The 20,225-nt window shown below is 46.2% G+C and overlaps 1 protein-coding gene across 3 annotated transcripts in view; it reads right to left on the reverse strand.

The window, feature by feature from the left end:
- Window positions 1–5,193: 5,193 nt before the first annotated feature.
- LOC135526772 (probable E3 ubiquitin-protein ligase MID2) overlaps window positions 5,194–20,225 on the reverse strand; it is a 284,108-nt gene continuing 269,076 nt past the window's right edge. For all 3 annotated transcript variants that reach the window (XM_064955430.1, XM_064955429.1, XM_064955428.1), the window contains 3 exons: window positions 18,089–18,250; window positions 8,549–8,756; window positions 5,194–8,293 (listed from right to left, as the gene is read on the reverse strand). In XM_064955430.1, coding sequence (XP_064811502.1) covers window positions 7,879–8,293; window positions 8,549–8,756; window positions 18,089–18,250 — 785 coding nt within the window. In that variant the 3' untranslated portion in view covers window positions 5,194–7,878. The remainder of the gene's footprint in view (window positions 8,294–8,548; window positions 8,757–18,088; window positions 18,251–20,225) is intronic.

Below are 20,225 nucleotides of genomic sequence, written 5' to 3' on the forward strand. Positions count from 1 at the left end.
CCAAGCAGTCATCCATAGACCAGCCCTCTCCTCCTACCTACAGAGTACTACTGAACCAAGCAGTCATCTCCTCCTACCTACAGGGTACTACTGAACCAAGCAGTCATCCATAGACCAGCCCTCTCCTCCTACCTAGATTTGAATCCGTAGTTGCTGGGTCAACTCTTTGATCCTTGACTGTCTAAATATATCAAAATGTATGAAAATGTATCTAAATATGTCTAAATAAATCTAAATATAGCTAAATATATCTAAATATGTCTAAATAAATCTAAACGTCTAAATATATCTAAATATGTATAAATATATCAAAATATAGCTAAATAAATCTAAATATGGCAAACTATATCGAAATAAATCGAAATAAATCAAATTAGGTCTAACTGTCAAAATATTTCAAAATATTCATCATATTCACAGATGGCAGAATACATCCAACATAACACACTCTCCTCCACATAGTGCCCCTACAGGGCCCTGGTCAACAGTAGTACACTATAGCGAATAGGGGCCAATTTTGGGCACGACTCATGAATGGTTCATGAAGGGTAGTATTGTCCATCAGATCAACACCATGCCTCATTCAGGGCAGAAAGAGATATCAGAAGTGCACATTAATTCCACTCTGCTAATTATTTTTTGTAAACAAGGGGGGGGGGTAAAGATGGTAAACGAGGAGAGAAAAGTATTGAATATATTGTTGGTGTCCAGACTTTTCTGATCGATCCTCATCACAGTTAGTTTGGGGTCAGCACATCAGTGTTGTGGTAATAGAGAACAGTAGGACTGTGCCAGGGACTACCAGGCAGAAGAGATACCATGCAACGCAGAGACACACAGTAGCAGTACAGGACTGTGCCAGGGACAGCAGATGATGAGTACAGGAAATGTTCCCTCGGAACTACTTCCCCTCGCACTACCAGGCAGAAGAGATACCAACGCAGAGACACACAGTGGCAGTGTGTGGGTAAAATCACTGGGGAAGCCAAGCCCCCGCCCTTCCAAAAAGGCCTGATTACAACCTATGTGTTGTGACAATTACATTGTTTACTCTATAAGTCGTGTTAATTGATATGCCTTGCTACCATGATATATACAGTGCCTTCGGGAAGGTATTCAGACCCCTTGACTTTTTCCACATTTTGTTACGTTACAGCCTCATTCTAAAATTGATTAAAGAAAAATCATTAGCAATATTTACACAATACCCCATAAAATACATATGTACACCAATACTTTATTTTATAATTTTTTGGGGTGTGCCAGGACCATTCACAGTTGAGCTCGCTCAGTTCAGCTCAATGCGGATTGGCTAAGTTTTATATTCATGGGAAGCCAGATGCTTGCTGGCTTCCGTTGCCTTCAGTGCTACAGGCGGTAACAGTGTAATCCCAGTTTGGAACAGACATCAGATAGATAGATGGCCTACACATAGAAAGAGGGGCGCTGTTTTGCTCGCTCAGGTGCTTTCTCCTGTGAGATACATTCAGCCTCAACTTCATTGAGTTAACCCCGTTAGGTTGCAATAGATCACCGTTTATTTTTCTGCGATCGAATCAATATTATATCAGCCCCTTTTCAATGTAACAAACCAAAACAAATCTAATTTTGCAAGATTGAGTCTGTGATTTTTGTTGTAGGCAGTGCCAGAACGCAACGGAGTAGAATTATATTGGCTGTTGGTAGCCCACGATCTGTCCTTCAATCACCCGCGAATGAATGTGCTTTTCAGATCACAGCGCAGAGACGTTGCTTCTCAGCCAAGGGAGTGGGCTCACTCACAATTTTGCCTAAGAACACAGCCCTGAATAAAGAATGGTACCAACACATCCTCCGAGAGCAACTTCTCCCAACCATCCAGGAACAGTTTGGTGACGAACAATGCCTTTTCCAGCATGATGGAGCACCTTGCCATAAGGTAAAAGTGATAACTAAGTGGCTCGGGGAACAAAACATCAATATTTTGGGTCCATAGCCAGGAAACTCCCCAGACCTTAATCCCATTGAGAACTTGTGGCCAATCCTCAAGAGGCGGGTGGACAAACAAAACGCCACAAATTCTGACAAACTCCAAGCATTGATTATGCAAGAATGGGCTGCCATCAGTCAGGATGTGGCCCAGAAGTTAATTGACAGCATGCCAGGGCGGATTGCAGAGGTCTTGAACCAGAAGGGTCAACACCGCAAATATTGACTCTCTGCATCAACTTCATGTAATTGTCAATGAAAGCCTCTGACACTGATGAAATGGTTGTAATTATACTTCAGTATTCCATAGTAACATCTGACAAAAATATCTAAAGACACTGAAGCAGCAAACTTTGTGGAAATTAATATTTGTGTCATTCTCAAAACTTTTGGCAGATTTGTGCTTAGCAGATGTAATTGTGAGGGTAGTGAAATGCTTCTAGCTCCAACAATGCAGTAATATCTAACAAGTAATTCCTAACAATTTCACAATACTGTAACGCTCGTCGAAATGGGTAGACCAAGTCGCAACGTGATTTGGGTTCATCATATTTTATTTAAATGTGAACCAGCAACAAAACAATAAAGAGAAACAAACAAACAAACAAACGTACAGCCTTGTAGGGCTCAAAAGCAACAATCCAAAAACAAGATCCCACAAACAACTGGTGGGAAATGGCTACCTAAATATGATCCCCAATCAGAGACAACGATAGCCGGCTGCCTCTGATTGGGAACCATACCAGGCCAACATAGAAATACAAAAACTAGACTACACATAGAAATAATAAACTAGAACACCCCCCAGTCACACCCTGACCTTCTCCACCATAGAAAAAAAGGCTTTCTATAGTCAGGACGTGACAGGGTTAGGAGGGGTGTCTAGTGTCGGCTCTGGTGCGGGACGAAGAACCCGATCATCCTGTGAATCCAGCCATGGACCCGGGCTGGACACGGTGCCTGGACTGGGCACCAACGCAGAAGAAGACTCTGACCTTGGAGCTGGACTGGATGCCGTGCTTAGACTGGGCATCGGCGCAGGAGAAGACTCTGACCTTGGAGCTGGACTGGATGCCGTGCTTAGACTGGGCATCGGCGCAGGAGAAGACTCTGACCTTGGAGCTGGACTGGATGCCGTGCTTAGACTGGGCATCGGCGCAGGAGAAGACTCTGACCTTGGAGCTGGACTGGATGCCGTGCTTAGACTGGGCATCGGCGCAGGAGAAGACTCTGACCTTGGAGCTGGACTGGATGCCGTGCTTAGACTGGGCATCGGCGCAGGAGAAGACTCTGACCTTGGAGCTGGACTGGATGCCGTGCTTAGACTGGGCATCGGCGCAGGAGAAGACTCTGGCCTTGGAGCTGGACTGGATGCCGTGCTTAGACTGGGCATCGGCGCAGGAGAAGACTCTGACCTTGGAGCTGGACTGGATGCCGTGCTTAGACTGGGCATCGGCGCAGGAGAAGACTCTGGCCTTGGAGCTGGACTGGATGCCGTGCTTAGACTGGGCATCGGCGCAGGAGAAGACTCTGACCTTGGAGCTGGACTGGATGCCGTGCTTAGACTGGGCATCGGCGCAGGAGAAGACTCTGGCCTTGGAGCTGGACTGGATGCCGTGCTTAGACTGGGCATCGGCGCAGGAGAAGACTCTGACCTTGGAGCTGGACTGGATGCCGTGCTTAGACTGGGCATCGGCGCAGGAGAAGACTCTGACCTTGGAGCTGGACTGGATGCCGTGCTTAGACTGGGCATCGGCGCAGGAGAAGACTCTGACCTTGGAGCTGGACTGGATGCCGTGCTTAGACTGGGCATCGGCGCAGGAGAAGACTCTGACCTTGGAGCTGGACTGGATGCCGTGCTTAGACTGGGCATCGGCGCAGGAGAAGACTCTGACCTTGGAGCTGGACTGGATGCCGTGCTTAGACTGGGCATCGGCGCAGGTGAAGACTCTGACCTTGGAGCTGGACTGGATGCCGTGCTTAGACTGGGCATCGGCGCAGGAGAAGACTCTGACCTTGGAGTTGGACTGGATGCCGTGCTTAGACTGGGCATCGGCGCAGGAGAAGACTCTGACCTTGGAGCTGGACTGGATGCCGTGCTTAGACTGGGCATCGGCGCAGGAGAAGACTCTGGCCTTGGACCGTCTCAGGAGGTTCCGGGCTGTGAAACGTCGTTGGAGGTTCCGGGCTGTGAAACGTCGTTGGAGGTTCCGGGCTGTGAAACGTCGTTGGAGGTTCCGGGCTGTGAAACGTCGTTGGAGGTTCCGGGCTGTGAAACGTCGTTGGAGGTTCCGGGCTGTGAAACGTCGTTGGAGGTTCCGGGCTGTGAAACGTCGTTGGAGGTTCCGGGCTGTGAAACGTCGTTGGAGGTTCCGGGCTGTGAAACGTCGTTGGAGGTTCCGGACTGGGAACTGTCGCCGGAAGCTCTGGACTGTGGAGGCGCACTGGAGGCCTGGTGTGTGGGACCGGTACAGGTGGCACCGGGCTGAAGACACGCACCTTAGGGCGAGTGAGAGGAGGAGGCACAGGACGTACTGGACTGTGGAGGCACACTGGAGGTCTAGAGCGTAGAGCTGGCACAACCCGTCCTGGCTGGATGCTCATTTTCGCACGGCAAGTGAGGAGAGCTGGCACCGAGCGCACCGGGCTGTGAATGCGCACTGGAGACACAGTGCGTATCACCGCATAACATGGTGCCTGAACGGTCACCCACAAATCTAAGTAAAGTAATGTAATTAAGAATATATAAATACATGGACATTGCCTAAATTGCTGTATGGTAATAATAATGCATTTATTTTGTACATTGGTTTCTTGCATCATACAACACAATACAATGCAATTTAAAGTCACCTAGTCACCATGGTGTTACAGACACAAGGTAAAATTAATGAATTAATGTCAAGCCCTTCATAATGTAAAAACGTTTTTTAAAAGTGTGCCCCTCCACCTAACCCAGGGCCCTGTATTCCCTGCCAGCCCAGCAGGCCTCTCTCATACCCCTACCCATGCCCATTGCCCCCGGGCCTGAGAAGGCAGCCTTAGGCAACCCTTCCCTACAAACCAAACGAGATGCTTAGCTACATGCTGAACGATGGCATGTCATATCTTTCTGTCCATCATGGGAGGTTACGATATCTTCATGTGACAGCTACAGATCAGGCTGTGGAAGCAAGGAGATATCTGTGGAGAGAGGATAATAACAGAATACCATCACTCAAAACATTTTTTTGGATCAGACTTTTAATTGGACTTTTAAGTTCACATAAATAACATTACTTCATATATTTTTTTTGTATATTATACAATTTTATATAATATATATTTCCCCCCCCCCCCGGTGATTTACATAGTTGTCTTTCTACAAGTCAGATATCTATTGAAACAGAAGCGTTATGTTGATGTTGCTGTACTGAACACAGTTGTTGTTTGAGCCACATGTCAATGGAGAGAAGTCAAGAGAGATTTTTCTAGAGTTGTAAAAAATAATTCCTTCAGAAACACAACAGAAATGCAAAATAATGATCTATTCCATCATGTCTAGAAGGTTCTGTATACTTACTGAACTACAAAGATAGTCAATTATTCTTAGTATGTTTATTGACCGGTAGTAGTAGCACAAAGCACAGCAAAACTACCTGAATGATATGCATGAACACAGATGTCTCAATAAAGTTGTATATTTCAAATAGACATTTTGTTATTAATCTGTTTCTATAAAACATTCATGAGATACACAGACTGTATGGACCAAGTAGATCAGAGACACATTATCATGCATGCAGTAGGTAACCCCCAAGTCAAATGCACTTCTTGTACAAATGACTTGAGCTTGTCAGTTTTAGCTCAGAAATCAACAGCCAGCTTCCACCTCTTGTTTACATCACCTGGATCAGCTTTTTGAGAATTCAAGAAATGTTAACATTCACAAAATCTGCTGCTCGACTAAAGAAAGGACAACAAGCTCTTTATCCAGCTTTGTGACTTTTTGTATCGCCTTTAATAGCGCCATACAACCGATGTTATGTCTTATGTAGCTGATATAAAGGCTTTATGAATGCATACGTACCTACAGTGAAGTGTTCCCACCTGTTATAATCAAAGCACTGTTTCTTAAAAGACCTCTGACCTCTTGTGTCCAGTATTCAGCTAGTTCTTTAAAACAGAAGACCCTGGTCATGTGACTGAATCGTTGTCGTCTTAGGTCTATAACGGTACTCCTGGCTCACAGGCAGTTAGATACAGACCCATTCATATATCTCCAACTCTCACTCGGCCAAGTAGCAATCTGCCAGATTGGGTAGTTTGTGCTTTCAATTAAAAACAGGAACTTAAAAACAAACAACAGAAACAGGAAATGGAATGGAAAACTAAGGTCGGATTGAATGGTACTCAATTCCCCACATTGTGCATTATTTTTGACTTTCAAAAGATGTGTACTATATTGGGAATAGGGTGCCATTTGGGTACGCAGTGTAAATCCACGGATGTATGGAGTGAGATGGAACCACAGCCATCAGGACGGTGGTACTACCAGCAGTACGAGTCTGTCTGTTCCCAATATCTTCACCACTACGTTGAATTCACTGTGAAAAATAAAGCATCCATTTTGTTTTCGGTATTTCGTTCTGCTCGTCCATCCCTTTTTCTGTTACACATTCCTTGTTATGTTTCACCTGCCTGCATAACAATATGCTATTGATTGTCTTGATCAGACCCATTATATATTCAATCCCTGAATATCAATCAGAGGAAAATCACATTTATAATCTACACCACCAACTCATAAAAAGCCCAAATAAATATAGGGTAAATATAACGCTTAACTTTTTTGATGAAAATGTCATAGATTTGTCTTAGGTCTTCTCTTCTCCATATCTGGTTAATATGTGATTTTCTTGACTGAAAATCAGATGATTTCTATAAGAAAATAACAGGTCTTCAGTGTCTTGGGACTTTATACAAAGGAACAAACTATAATAACACACCTCTCTGTAGTAGGTGAACCTCGACCAGTGATTGGGCGTGAGGGGAGGGGGTGGAGCTCCGTGGTGACCGTGAGGGATTCTATTGGTCAGGGGTCACGGAGTGCCTCATGATAACCAGGAAATGAACCAGTAAAGGGTTAAGGAGATAGAGTTGATATAGAATAACCTGTGAACCAGAGGTTTAAAGTGGGATCCCATAACGCAGCATGCTTTTCGACAAAACCAAACAAAACATGAGGTGTGAACCAATCACATAGTAAATACATATCATGCTATGACATCAAAACCGATAGTAAATCAAATGGTTTAACCGTTTCCTCCCTGAATATTCAACTCTGTGAACTTTTTTTCTCTGTCAGTTTTGTCAATTCTTTTTACTGTGTTTAGAATCACATAAACATCATAATCATATCCGTTTTCTATACAATATAAATTCACTATAAATTCACTATGCTTTCTAGAGGAAGAACAATGCTGCCCAAAATTCATTTTTCTGTCTTTTTTTTTTACACACTAGGGAAATAAATGTAACTCTAAAAAGCAACTTATTATTCATGAATAATTAACATTCTCTAATCAATCATGATTAATAAAGTTTCTTATAATACAAGACTAGTAGTCACATAATGCAAGTCAAGCTTCTGTGATGATTTGTACATATCATAAACAACAAAACACATCAGTAGTAGGCATTGTAACTGAAACCATCCACGACGAGAAAGGAGAGCTGGGGAAAATGAGGAAGGAGGAAGCAGAGGATGAGAAGAGTCTACCCCATTGGCCCACAAACCCAGGAAGTAAGTGAGTCAAACCCAGCCCAGTCCAGTGAGTACAGTCCAAGCCCTCATCGGTCTCCGTGACAACGACCCCAATCTCAGCCGTCTCTTTGACAACAGGCCGAGTCGCAGCCCCAGTCCCGGTCTCAGTGACAGCCCTTCATACCCGACACGTAAGGTGACTCCTGCTGGCGACACAGGGTCGTCATCCCCTCCTGGTGTTCCTCAGGGCAGTCCACAAAGTCCGGCACAGGAAGCCCCGACAGGATCATCACCGACTTGTTCCAGATCATGAAGGTGGGCGCCACGGGGAGCAGGAAGCTGACCTCGAAGGTGTGCAGGTGTTGGGAGTTCATGGCGTCGTAGAAGGACAGGGAGTTGTTGTCGTAGTCCAGAAGGACTCCCAGACGTCTGAGCTGGTGGCTGGCCTCCACCAGCATCTCCTTGCCATTGTGACGCACCATGAAGTTGTTGTTGCAGCGAGAAAACACCCAGGAGGAGGAGTTCTTACCACTCCACTCGTTCTTAGGGGCTGACTTGTAAGCCACGCCCACAGCGTACCTGTCAGAGGGGATTACAGAGCGTTAGGAAGGGGCATTGACTGAGGGTTGGAACGTTCAGTGAAAACTATAAGTATCGCACATCTATTGTAGAGAAGAAATCAAAAGTGTAGAAAATACAACATTTTAGAATTGTTCCTATTTTGTATCGATAAAAGATTATTCCACTACTATAGTGGATATTAAATGATCGATGGAGGCAAATAAAGTGTTTCTGCTTGAAGCAGTGAACAGTATTATCAAAAAGCCAACTCACCAGGTGGAGGCGCCCAGCAGCACCTCCCAGTAGTGACAGCCGCTGTCCATGAAGACGGATCCCGCTGCTCCGTACGACCCCGTGCTGCTGAAGCGTTCTGGAGTGTGGCTCTTCTTCAGGGAGCTCTCATCTTTCTCCATGGTCAGGCAGTCGTTGGACAGACGCAGCTTCTTGTGGGCCGTCTTCGGGTCAAGCTTAAAAGGCTGACCTGGAGGAGAGGTGGAGGAGAAGACAGAGGTGGAGGAGAGCCGTTTAGCTTCACAGAGGTTCTCTGGGTTTAGCACACATCATCATTTGACATCAGCAGCAGAAGAAAGACAGGCGGGACAATCGGCGTCAGGTCAAGTGTCTGAGATGAACATTAAAAAACTAGGATATTGTGAATAATGCTGTGAGTTTTATGACAGGGAACATAACATTCACACATCTCTAACAAGACCCTTGGCCTTGGACAACCTGACATTTATCTCTGACACCTCCCGTCTCCTTCTCCTCCTCGTCTTACTGGGCTTTAATGAGCAACAATGAAGCTCCCTCCATCTCCTCCATTCTCTCTCTCCTCCCTGCCTGCCCAATAATCTTCTTTTCAGAGTGGGTGTTACTGCGGACGGATATGAGATGCTTTGGCACTGTGCTTCTGGAAGCCAATTACATGAAAAGATTCTCTGCTTTTGATCTGCTTATCGCTGCGAGCGCAGACATGTTCAAACACACACTGGCTCTGTCACACATTTCCTGGGGACTGTTGGTCTGGCTGGCTGGCTGGCTGGCTGAGGAGAGGAGGGGACTGAAGCCGCTGCACGTGACGGGTTGACAGAGGACAAACGCGCACACAGGCGGGTACACTGACGCACACACACGTGACAATCAAGAAACCAGAAACAAGTCATCACACACACACACACACAGCATCTCTCTCATTACCAGTGTATTCCTACAGGGGCCCGGGACACACGCACACACACACAGCATCTCTCTCATTACCAGTGTATTGCTACAGGGGCCCGGGACACACGCACACACACACAGCATCTCTCTCATTACCAGTGTATTCCTACAGGGGCCCGGGACACACAAACACAGCATCTCTCTCATTACCAGTGTATTCCTACAGGGGCCCAGGACACACACACACAGCATCTCTCTCATTACCAGTGTATTCCTAAAGGGGCCCGGGACACACACGCACAGCATCTCTCTCATTACCAGTGTATTCCTACAGGGGCCCAGGACACACACACACACACACACAGCATTCTCTCATTACCAGTGTATTCCTACAGGGGCCCAGGACACACAAACACAGCATCTCTCTCATTACCAGTCTATTCCTACAGGGGCCCGGGACACACGCACACACACACAGCATCTCTCTCATTACCAGTGTATTGCTACAGGGGCCCGGGACACACGCACACACACACAGCATCTCTCTCATTACCAGTGTATTCCTACAGGGGCCCAGGACACACACACACAGCATCTCTCTCATTACCAGTGTATTCCTACAGGGGCCCAGGACACACACACACAGCATCTCTCTCATTACCAGTGTATTCCTACAGGGGCCCAGGACACACACACACAGCATCTCTCTCATTACCAGTGTATTCCTACAGGGGCCCAGGACACACACACACACACACACACACACACACACACACACACAGCATCTCTCTCATTACCAGTGTATTCCTACAGGGCCCGGGACACAGACAGAGCCAAGGTGTCACTTAACGGCATCAACGTCTACGGGCCCTGGTCAATGGGCCCTGGTCTACGGGCCCTGGTCAATGGGCCCTGGTCTATGGGCCCTGGTCAATGGGCCCTGGTCTACGGGCCCTGGTCAATGGGCCCTGGTCAATGGGCCCTGGTCAATGGGCCCTGGTCTACGGACCCTGGTCTATGGGCCCTGGTCTATGGGCCCTGGTCTATGGGCTCTGGCCAATGGGCCCTAGTCTACGGGCCCTGGTCTACGGGCCCTGGTCTATGGGCCCTGGTCAATGTGCCCTGGTCTATGGGCCCTGGTCAATGGGACCTGGTCTACGGGCCCTGGTCTACGGGCCCTGGTCTATGGGCCCTGGTCTATGGGCCCTGGTCTATGGGCTCTGGCCAATGGGCCCTAGTCTACGGGCCCTGGTCTATGGGCCCTGGTCTATGGGCCCAGGTAAATGTGCCCTGGTCAATGGGCCCTGGTCAATGGGCCCTGGTCTATGGGCCCTGGCCAATGGGCCCTAGTCTACGGGCCCTGCTCTACGGGCCCTGGTCTATGGGCCCTGGTCAATGTGCCCTGGTCTATGGGCCCTGGTCAATGGGCCCTGGTCTATGGGCCCTGGTCAATGGGCCCTGGTCTATGGTCTAATAATTAATACAATAATTAATACAACTATTTGAGATACAAAGATGGGATTTTCTCACAACTAGGATTAGACATTTCTTCACTGATGCTCACTGTTCTCTTAGTGTCTGTGTACTGTTGAGACACTGAGTCGTAATGAAAGCCGGTACAATGTGTTTCTGTGTCAGCTGTGTACCCGTTCTGAGCGGGGTTATGTATGTGTATCTAGAGCGCTGTGGCTATCGGAGGAAGGGATATTATGGAAATGCATTTCAAAAGCACACACACACTTTATGAGTGCAGTGTTTGGGATTATGTGCTGGAGTAAACCTGTCAGAGGCAAGGAGAGGGAGGCTTGTTGACACTATCACACTCCCTGCTACAGGAGGGAGAGGGAGAGAGCGAGACCTGGACTAAATGACAGCTCTACCCTCGGGACACACAGACAGAGAGATGGACAGATGTCATGGAGAAGATGAAGGAGAGGTGGGATTATGTGCCTTGGCTGCAGGCTGAGGATCAGAGAGACAAGCAGAAAGGACACCGCCCCAGAGAACAAGGTGTACCAGGCCAGGGGAAGCCCCACCTCCCCCCTCCTTCTCCATCCCTCAACCCCCACCTCCCCTCTCCCCCTGCATCACTCAAACCCCACCTCCCCCCTCCTTCTGCATCCCTCAACCCCTACCTCCCCCCTCCCCCTGCATCCCTCAACCCCCACCTCCCCTCTCCCCCTGCATCACTCAAACCCCACCTCCCCCTCCTTCTGCATCCCTCAACCCCTACCTCCCCCCTCCCCCTGCATCACTCAACCCCCACCTCCCTATATATCCCTCCATCTCCTCCTCTACCCTCCATCTCCTCCTCTACCCTCCATCTCCTCCTCCCTATATATCCTTCCATCTCCTCCTCTATCCTCCATCTCCTCCTCTACCCTCCATCTCCTCCTCTACCCTCCATCTCCTCCTCTCCCCTCCATCTCCTCCTCCCTATATATCCCTCCATCTCCTCCTCTACCCTCCATCTCCTCCTCTACCCTCCATCTCCTCCTCTACCCTCCATCTCCTCCTCTACCCTCCATCTCCTCCTCTACCCTCCATCTCCTCCTCCCTATATATCCTTCCATCTCCTCCTCTACCCTCCATCTCCTCCTCTACCCTCCATCTCCTCCTCTACCCTCCATCTCCTCCTCCCTATATATCCTTCCATCTCCTCCTCTACCCTCCATCTCCTCCTCTACCCTCCATCTCCTCCTCTACCCTCCATCTCCTCCTCCATATATATCCTTCCATCTCCTCCTCTACCCTCCATCTCCTCCTCTACCCTCCATCTCCTCCTCTACCCTCCATCTCCTCCTCCCTATATATCCTTCCATCTCCTCCTCTACCCTCCATCTCCTCCTCCCTATATATCCCTCCATCTCCTCCTCTACCCTCCATCTCCTCCTCTACCCTCCATCTCCTCCTCTACCCTCCATCTCCTCCTCCCTATATATCCCTTCATCCTCTCCATCCACCAGTATTATTCATGTATGAACCTTGCTTCTACTGAAAATGAAGTCAAGACCTTTTTAAGAACAAGTGATTATATTTGTCTAATAGTCTTAAATGATTCCTGTGTAATAGTGTAGATAACAGCTCGTTCTATGTACAGTTTACCCATCCAGAGTACAGTATTTATGTTAGAATTTATTTCACAGTGTTTTTTTGAGTGGAGGAAGGTTTGGGTTTAACGTTACATGTCCCTGTTATTTGTGAAACGTGTTTTGCAAGCAAGGCTGAAATGTGACAACCTAAAGCTAAAATCTCCAAGCCGCTTCTCGTCTAGTTGTACGAAAAAATATGACAACAACCAAAAAAACAACTTACTGCTGAGGTTTCAGGCTTTCACTAAAACTCATCCTGTGGTACTTAAAAGCTTCGGAGCTTCGTCTCAATGGCTGTGTGCTTGAGGAGGGGGACCAACCAAACACATCCAAACCAAACACCATGAATGTTTTTTGATTGTTGTTGCTGTCGTGACTCATTTTCTCTCCACCTCTACGACGTGCTAGTGAAGATCTTCTTCTGTGTATACTAATTCCAGAGAAAAGGGGTCCAGTTGCCAGGACCACAAAATACAAAATTCCATCTAGACACAGTTGCCCTAGAGCAAACAAAAAACTATACCTACAGTGCATTTGGAAAGTGTTCAGACCCCTTGACTGTTTTCACATGTTGTTACATTACAGCCTTACTCTAAAAATGTTTAAATAAAAATGTTCCCCTCATTAATCTACACACATTACCTCAAAATGACAAAGCGAAAACAGGTTTCAGACAACAACAAAAAAAGAAGAAAAAACAGAAATAGCTTATTTACATCAGTATTCAGACCCTTTGATTTGAGACTCTACATTGAGCTCAGGTGAATCCTGTTTCCATTGATCATCCTTGAGATGTTTCTACAACTTGATTGGAGTCCACCTGTGGTAAATTCAATTGATTGGACATGATTTTGGAATGGCACACACCTGTCTATATAAGGTCCCACAGTTGACAGTGCATGTCAGAGCAAAAACCAAGCCAGAGGTCGAAGGAATTGTCCGTAGAGCTCTGAGACAGGATTGTGTCGAGACACAGATCTGGGGAAGGGAATCAAAACATTTCCGTAGCATTGAAGGTCCCCAAGAACACAGTGGCCTCCATCATTCTTAAATGGAAGAAGTTTGGAACCACCAAGACTCTTCCTAGAGCTGGCTACCTGGCCAAACTGAGCAATCGGGGGAGAAGTGCCTTGGTCAGGGAGGTGACCATGAAACCGATGGTCATTCTGACAGAGCTCTGGAGATGGGAAAACCTTCCAGAAGGAGAACCATCTCTGCAGCACTCCACCAATCAGGCCTTTATGGTAGAGTGGCCCGATGGAAGCCACTCCTCAGTAAAAGGCACATGGCAGCCTGCTTGGAATTGGCCAAAAGGCACCTTAAGGACTCTCAGACCACGAGAAACAAGATTCTCTGCTCTGATGAAACCAAGATTGAACTCTTTGGCCTGAATGCAAAGCATCATGTCTGGAGGGAACCTGGCACCATTCCTATGGTGAAGCATGGTGGTGACAGCATCATGCTGTGGGGATGTTTTTCAGAGGCAGGGACCAAGAGACTAGTCAGGATCGAGGGAAATATATGAAAGGAGCAAAGTACAGAGATCCTTAAATAAAACCTGCTCCAACAGAACAACGGCCCTAAGCACACAGCTAAGACAATGCAGGACTGGCTTCGGGACAAGTCTCAATGTCCTTGAGTGGCCCAGCCAGAGCCCGGACCTGAACCCGATCAAAAATCTCTGGAAAATATCTGTGCAGCGACGCTTCCTATCCAACCTGACAGAGCATGAGAGGATCTGCAGAGAAGAATGGGAGATACAGGTGTGCCAAGCTTGTAGCGTCATACCCAAAAAGACTCAAGTTTTTGCTTTGTCATTATGGGGTATTGTGGGTAAAAAACAATTTAATCAATTTTAGAATAAAGCTGGCACGTAACAATATGTGGAAAAAGTGAAGGTGTCTGAATACATTACGAAAGTACTGTGTATATACTGTGGTTCTTCCTTTTAAAAGTTGCAGCGTACTGCAGAACATATTGCAGGGTGCTGCAGTATTCTATGGCACGTTATTTAAGTGTCAGCCATTATTGCCAGAATTACGCAATTTACCACACACTGTCACCATCTACCACAGACAGTCACAGCATAAGCTCAAAACTTTTAGAGGAAGAACCACTGTACTGCTGACAATATATATTTGCTTGATTTAGCTTATTAATTATTCATAAATAATTCATCATTAACATTTGGTTCATGCATGTGCCCGACTAATACCTCACGAAGCTTCTTCTCTCCAAGCTGAGATCTTGAATCTGAGAGATCCCTTTCCGTTCTCCAAACAATGTTCTGTGTGTATTGCAAATACTGATGGTGAGGATTCCTAGATTCCTAGAACTAGTCAGGATCGAGGGAAAGATGAACGTAACAAAGCACAGAGAGATCCTTGATAAAAACCTGCTCCAGAGCACTCAGGACCTCAGACTGAGGTGAAGGTTCACCTTCCAACAAGACAACGACCCTAAGCACACAGCCAATACAACACAGGAGTGGCCCAGCCAGAGCCTGGACTTGAACCTGATGGAACATCTCTGGAGACCTGAAATTAACTATGCAGAGATGCTCCCCATCCAACCTGACAGAGCTTGAGAGGATCTGCAGAGAAGAATGGGAGAAACTCCCCAAATACCGGTGTGCCAAACTTGTAGCGTCAAACCCAAGAAGACTCAACGCTGTAATCGCTGTCAAAGGTGCTTCAACAAAGTACTGAGTAAAGGGTCTGAATACTTCAGTAAATGTAATATTTCAGTTTTACCTGTTTAGTACATTTGCACAAATAAAAAAACTACAGTTTTTGCTTTGTCATTATGGGGTATTGTGATGTCATTATGGGGTATTGTGATGTCATTATGGGGTATTGTGTGTAGATTGAAAAAAGCGATTTAATACATTTTAGAATAAGGTTGTAACGTAACAAAATATGGAAAAAGTCAAGGGGTCTGAATACTTTCTGAATGCAGTGTATGTGGTCATAATATGACCTTTGAAATGTCTCTAATCCCTTGGAACTTTTGTGAGTAATGTTTACTGTTCGCTTTATATTGTTTATTTCACTTTTGTTTATTATCTATTTCCCTTGCTTTGGCAATGCTAACATATGTTTTTCCATGCCAATAAAGACCTTTGAATTAAATTGAGAGAGAGAGAGAGAGAAATAAAGAGAGAGAGAGAGAGAGAGAGAGAGTGAGAAATAAAGAGAGAGAGAGAGACAGAGACAGAGAGACAGAGAGACAGAGAGAAATACAGAGAGAGAGAGAGAGCTACCCTTTGGTGCATCTACAGGTTCTGTTGTGTTATTATGCTAGCTGGCTGATTCCAATAATGAAGAAGATAAACCTGAGAGCTAGAGGGGGAGGACATGCTGCTATACAGATCTATTCATCTCTATATATCTAAAGGGAATGAATGACAGTGAGTGGGAGTGTAGTGGCTCAGTTGGTACAAGAGGAGAGGGGAGGGGTCGGGAGGAGTGGAGGGGAGAGGAAGAGAGAGGAGGGGAGAGGAAGAGAGAGGAGGGGAGAGGACAGGAGATGAGGAAAAGAAGAGAAGAGGAAGAGAGAGGAGGAGAGGAGAGAGGAGGTGAGAGGAGAGAAGAGGACAGGAGAGGAGGAGAGAGGAAAGGAAGAGAGAGGAGGGGAGGGGACACGAGAGGAGAGAGGACAGAAGGGGAGGGGACAGGAGAGGAGGAGAGAAGGGGACGGGACAGGAGAGGAGGAGAGAAGGGGAGAGGATAGGAGAGGAGGAGTGAGGAGAGAAGGGGAGAGGATAGGAGAGGAGGAGAGAAGGGGAGGGGACAGGAGAGGAGGAGAGAAGGGGAGGGGACAGGAGAGGAGGAGAGAGGAGAGAAGGGGAGGGGACAGGAGAGAAGGAGAGAGGAGAGAAGGAGAGAGGAGAGAGGAGAGGAGGAGAGAGGAAAGACAGAGGACTGCATGCCACAACTTGGCTGATGCTGATGCTGCGGGTGCCGGCCAGTAGGCACCATGACGGGAGAAACAGCGAGACAGTGTGTGTGTGTGAGCTTAGCCTAGCTGCTGGGCCCAGTGATAAACATCTGGCAGCCTACGGCTCCACCGACAGAGAATAGAGGGATGAGAGAGGGAAGGAGGGATGAGAGAGGGAAGGAAGGAGGGATGAGAGAGGGAAGGAGGAATGAGAATAGGGAAGACAAGCTAACTCACTGCTAGCTCCAGATACCCTGTGTTTCACCTCTAAACCTCCTCCCGGGTGACTCCATAGCCTCTCTGATGCAATAATCCATTTGAATGCTGTCAGCGCCTATCCGGCTGTAACAGGGGCATTTGTAAGTAATTGAAGCCCTGAGCGAGAGAGAGGCAGACAGGCAGGGCTGTAGAGGTGTGAGGAGGGAGAAATCATGACATAAGCCAACTTACCGTGTGATCAGGAGGGAGGGAGGGTGAGAGGGAGGGTAGAGAGAGAGGGAGGGAGAGAGAGAAAGGGAGGGAGAGCGAGAAAGAGAGAGGGCGAGCGAGAGGGAGAGAGAGAGGGTGAGAGAGAGAGAGAGGGAGAGAGAGAAAGGGAGGGAGAGAGTGAGAGAGGGAGAGCGAGAGAGGGAGGGAAGGAGAGGGAGGGAGGGCGAGAGGGAAGGAGGGGGAGGGAGAAGGAGAGAGAGGGAGGGCGAGAGAGAGAGAGAGAGGGAGGGCGAGAGAGGGAGAGAGTGAGGGCGAGAGGAATGGCGAGAGAGAGAGAGGGAGGGCGAGAGAGTGAGAGAGAGAGAGAGAGAGAGAGAGAGAGAGAGAGAGAGAGAGAGAGAGAGGGAGGGCGAGAGGGAGGGAGGGAGGGCGAGGGAGGGAGGGAAGTGAGTGATGGGTCTAATGGAGTCATTATCACTGGTTGGGTGGCGTCGGTCCAAGTATTGCATACCAATAAAGCCTTTTCTCTCATCTAGCCAGTGGCTGTTCTCTAATGTCTGGAAGAACTGGTCTGATTCAGTGGTGAATAACAGTACTTTAAAGTATTACTTAAGTCGTTTTTTGGTTTATCTGTACTTTACTCTAATTGACTATTTATGTTTTTGACAACTTTTACTTTTACTTCACAAGATTCCTTAAGAAAATGATGTACTTTTTACTCCGTACATTTTTCCTGACACACAAACGTTCTCGTCACATTTTAAATGCTTAGCGGGACAGAAAATGGTCCAATTCACACACTTATCAAAAGAACATTCCTCATCATCCCAAATGCCTGGTTTGCTAAACATAATGAATTTTAAATTATTTGTACTTTTACTGTTGATACTTAAGTATATTTAAAACCAACTACTTTTAGACTTTCACTCAAGTAGTATTTTGCTCAAGTAGGAAAATTCAAGTAGTATTTTTGCTCAAGTATGACAATTGGGTAATTTTCCCACCACTGGTCTAATTAGAGACGGAGGGCCAGTGTGTTTACACAGAGAGCAGAGCCTCGGGCTGGGCCAAGCAACTGGGAAGGCAGGGTCTGGAGGGCTGGGAGCCTGGGGGGTATGGCACGACCACAGGGCTGGGGGACTTAGTGTTGGTTTGGAGGCAGACTGAAGGGATAGAGGACTGGGGGACTTACTGTTGGTTTTGAGGCGTGCTGGGTCGCTGTTGCGGCTGCCTGCCTGGTTGATTGCCTTGACAAAGAAGACATAACGTGTTCCACTCTGCAGGCCGTGCACCGTGTAGTGGTTCTGCTTGATGTTGGGGACAATCATCCAACTGTCCACACTGTTATACAGACCTGGAGAGAGACAAAGACTGTTATAGAGACCTGGAGAGAGATACAGACTGTTATACGGAACTGGAGAGAGATACATACTGTTATAGAGACCTAGAGATACATACTGTTATAGGGACCTAGAGATACAGACTGTTATAGAGAACAGAATACAGACTGTTATAGAGACCTGGAGATACAGACTGTTATAGAGACCTAGAGATACAGACTGTTATAGAGACCTAGAGATACAGACTGTTATAGAGACCTAGAGATACAGACTGTTATAGAGACCTAGAGATACAGACTGTTATAGAGACCTAGAGATACAGACTGTTATAGAGACCTAGAGATACAGACTGTTATAGAGACCTAGAGATACAGACTGTTATAGAGACCTAGAGATACAGACTGTTATAGAGACCTAGAGATACAGACTGTTATAGAGACCTAGAGATACAGACTGTTATAGAGACCTGGAGATACAGACTGTTATAGAGACCTAGAGATACAGACTGTTATAGAGACCTAGAGATACAGACTGTTATAGAGACCTAGAGATACAGACTGTTATAGAGACCTAGAGATACAGACTGTTATAGAGACCTAGAGATACAGACTGTTATAGAGACCTAGAGATACAGACCTGACAAGTTAACAAGACTGACTTCTTCACACTCCCTGTTCCAACACCAAGTCTGACTTATAATACAACAACATCACTATGTGACTTATAACACAACACCTCTATGTGACTTATGACACAACAACACTATGTGACTTATAACACAACACCACTATGTGACTTATAACACAACACCTCTATGTGACTTATAACACAACAACACCTCTATGTGACTTATGACACAACATCACTATGTGACTTATAACACAACAACATCACTATGTGACTTATAACACAACATCACTATGTGACTTATAACACAACAACACCTCTATGTGACTTATGACACAACACCACTATGTGACTTATAACACAACAACACATTTACATACATTTACATTTAAGTCATTTAGCAGACGCTCTTACCCAGAGCGACTTACAAATTGGTGAATTCACCTTCTGACATCAGTGGAACAGCCACTTTACAATAGTGATGTTGTGTTACCTCTATGTGACTTATAACACAACACCTCTATGTGACTTATGACACAACATCACTATGTGACTTATAACACAACAACACCTCTATGTGACTTATAACACAACACCTCTATGTGACTTATAACACAACAACACCTCTATGTGACTTATAACACAACACCTCTATGTGACTTATAACACAACAACACTATGTGACTTATGACACAACAACAACACTATGTGACTTATAACACAACAACACCTCTATGTGACTTATAACACAACAACACCTCTATGTGACTTATGACACAACAACACTATGTGACTTATAACACAACAACACCTCTATGTGACTTATGACACAACAACACTATGTGACTTATGACACAACAACACTATGTGACTTATGACACAACAACACTATGTGACTTATAACACAACACCTCTATGTGACTTATGACACAACAACACCTCTATGTGACTTATGACACAACAACACCTCTATGTGACTTATGACACAACAACACTATGTGACTTATGACACAACACCTCTATGTGACTTATGACACAACAACACTATGTGACTTATGACACAACAACACTATGTGACTTATGACACAACAACACTATGTGACTTATAACACAACATCACTATGTGACTTATAACACAACAACACCTCTATGTGACTTATGACACAACAACACCTCTATGTGACTTATGACACAACAACACTATGTGACTTATGACACAACACCTCTATGTGACTTATGACACAACAACACTATGTGACTTATGACACAACAACACTATGTGACTTATGACACAACAACACCTCTATGTGACTTATGACACAACAACACCTCTATGTGACTTATGACACAACAACACTATGT

The sequence above is a fragment of the Oncorhynchus masou genome, chromosome 32, assembly GCF_036934945.1.
Source record: "Oncorhynchus masou masou isolate Uvic2021 chromosome 32, UVic_Omas_1.1, whole genome shotgun sequence".
In the NCBI taxonomy this organism is placed as follows: Eukaryota; Metazoa; Chordata; class Actinopteri; order Salmoniformes; family Salmonidae; genus Oncorhynchus; species Oncorhynchus masou.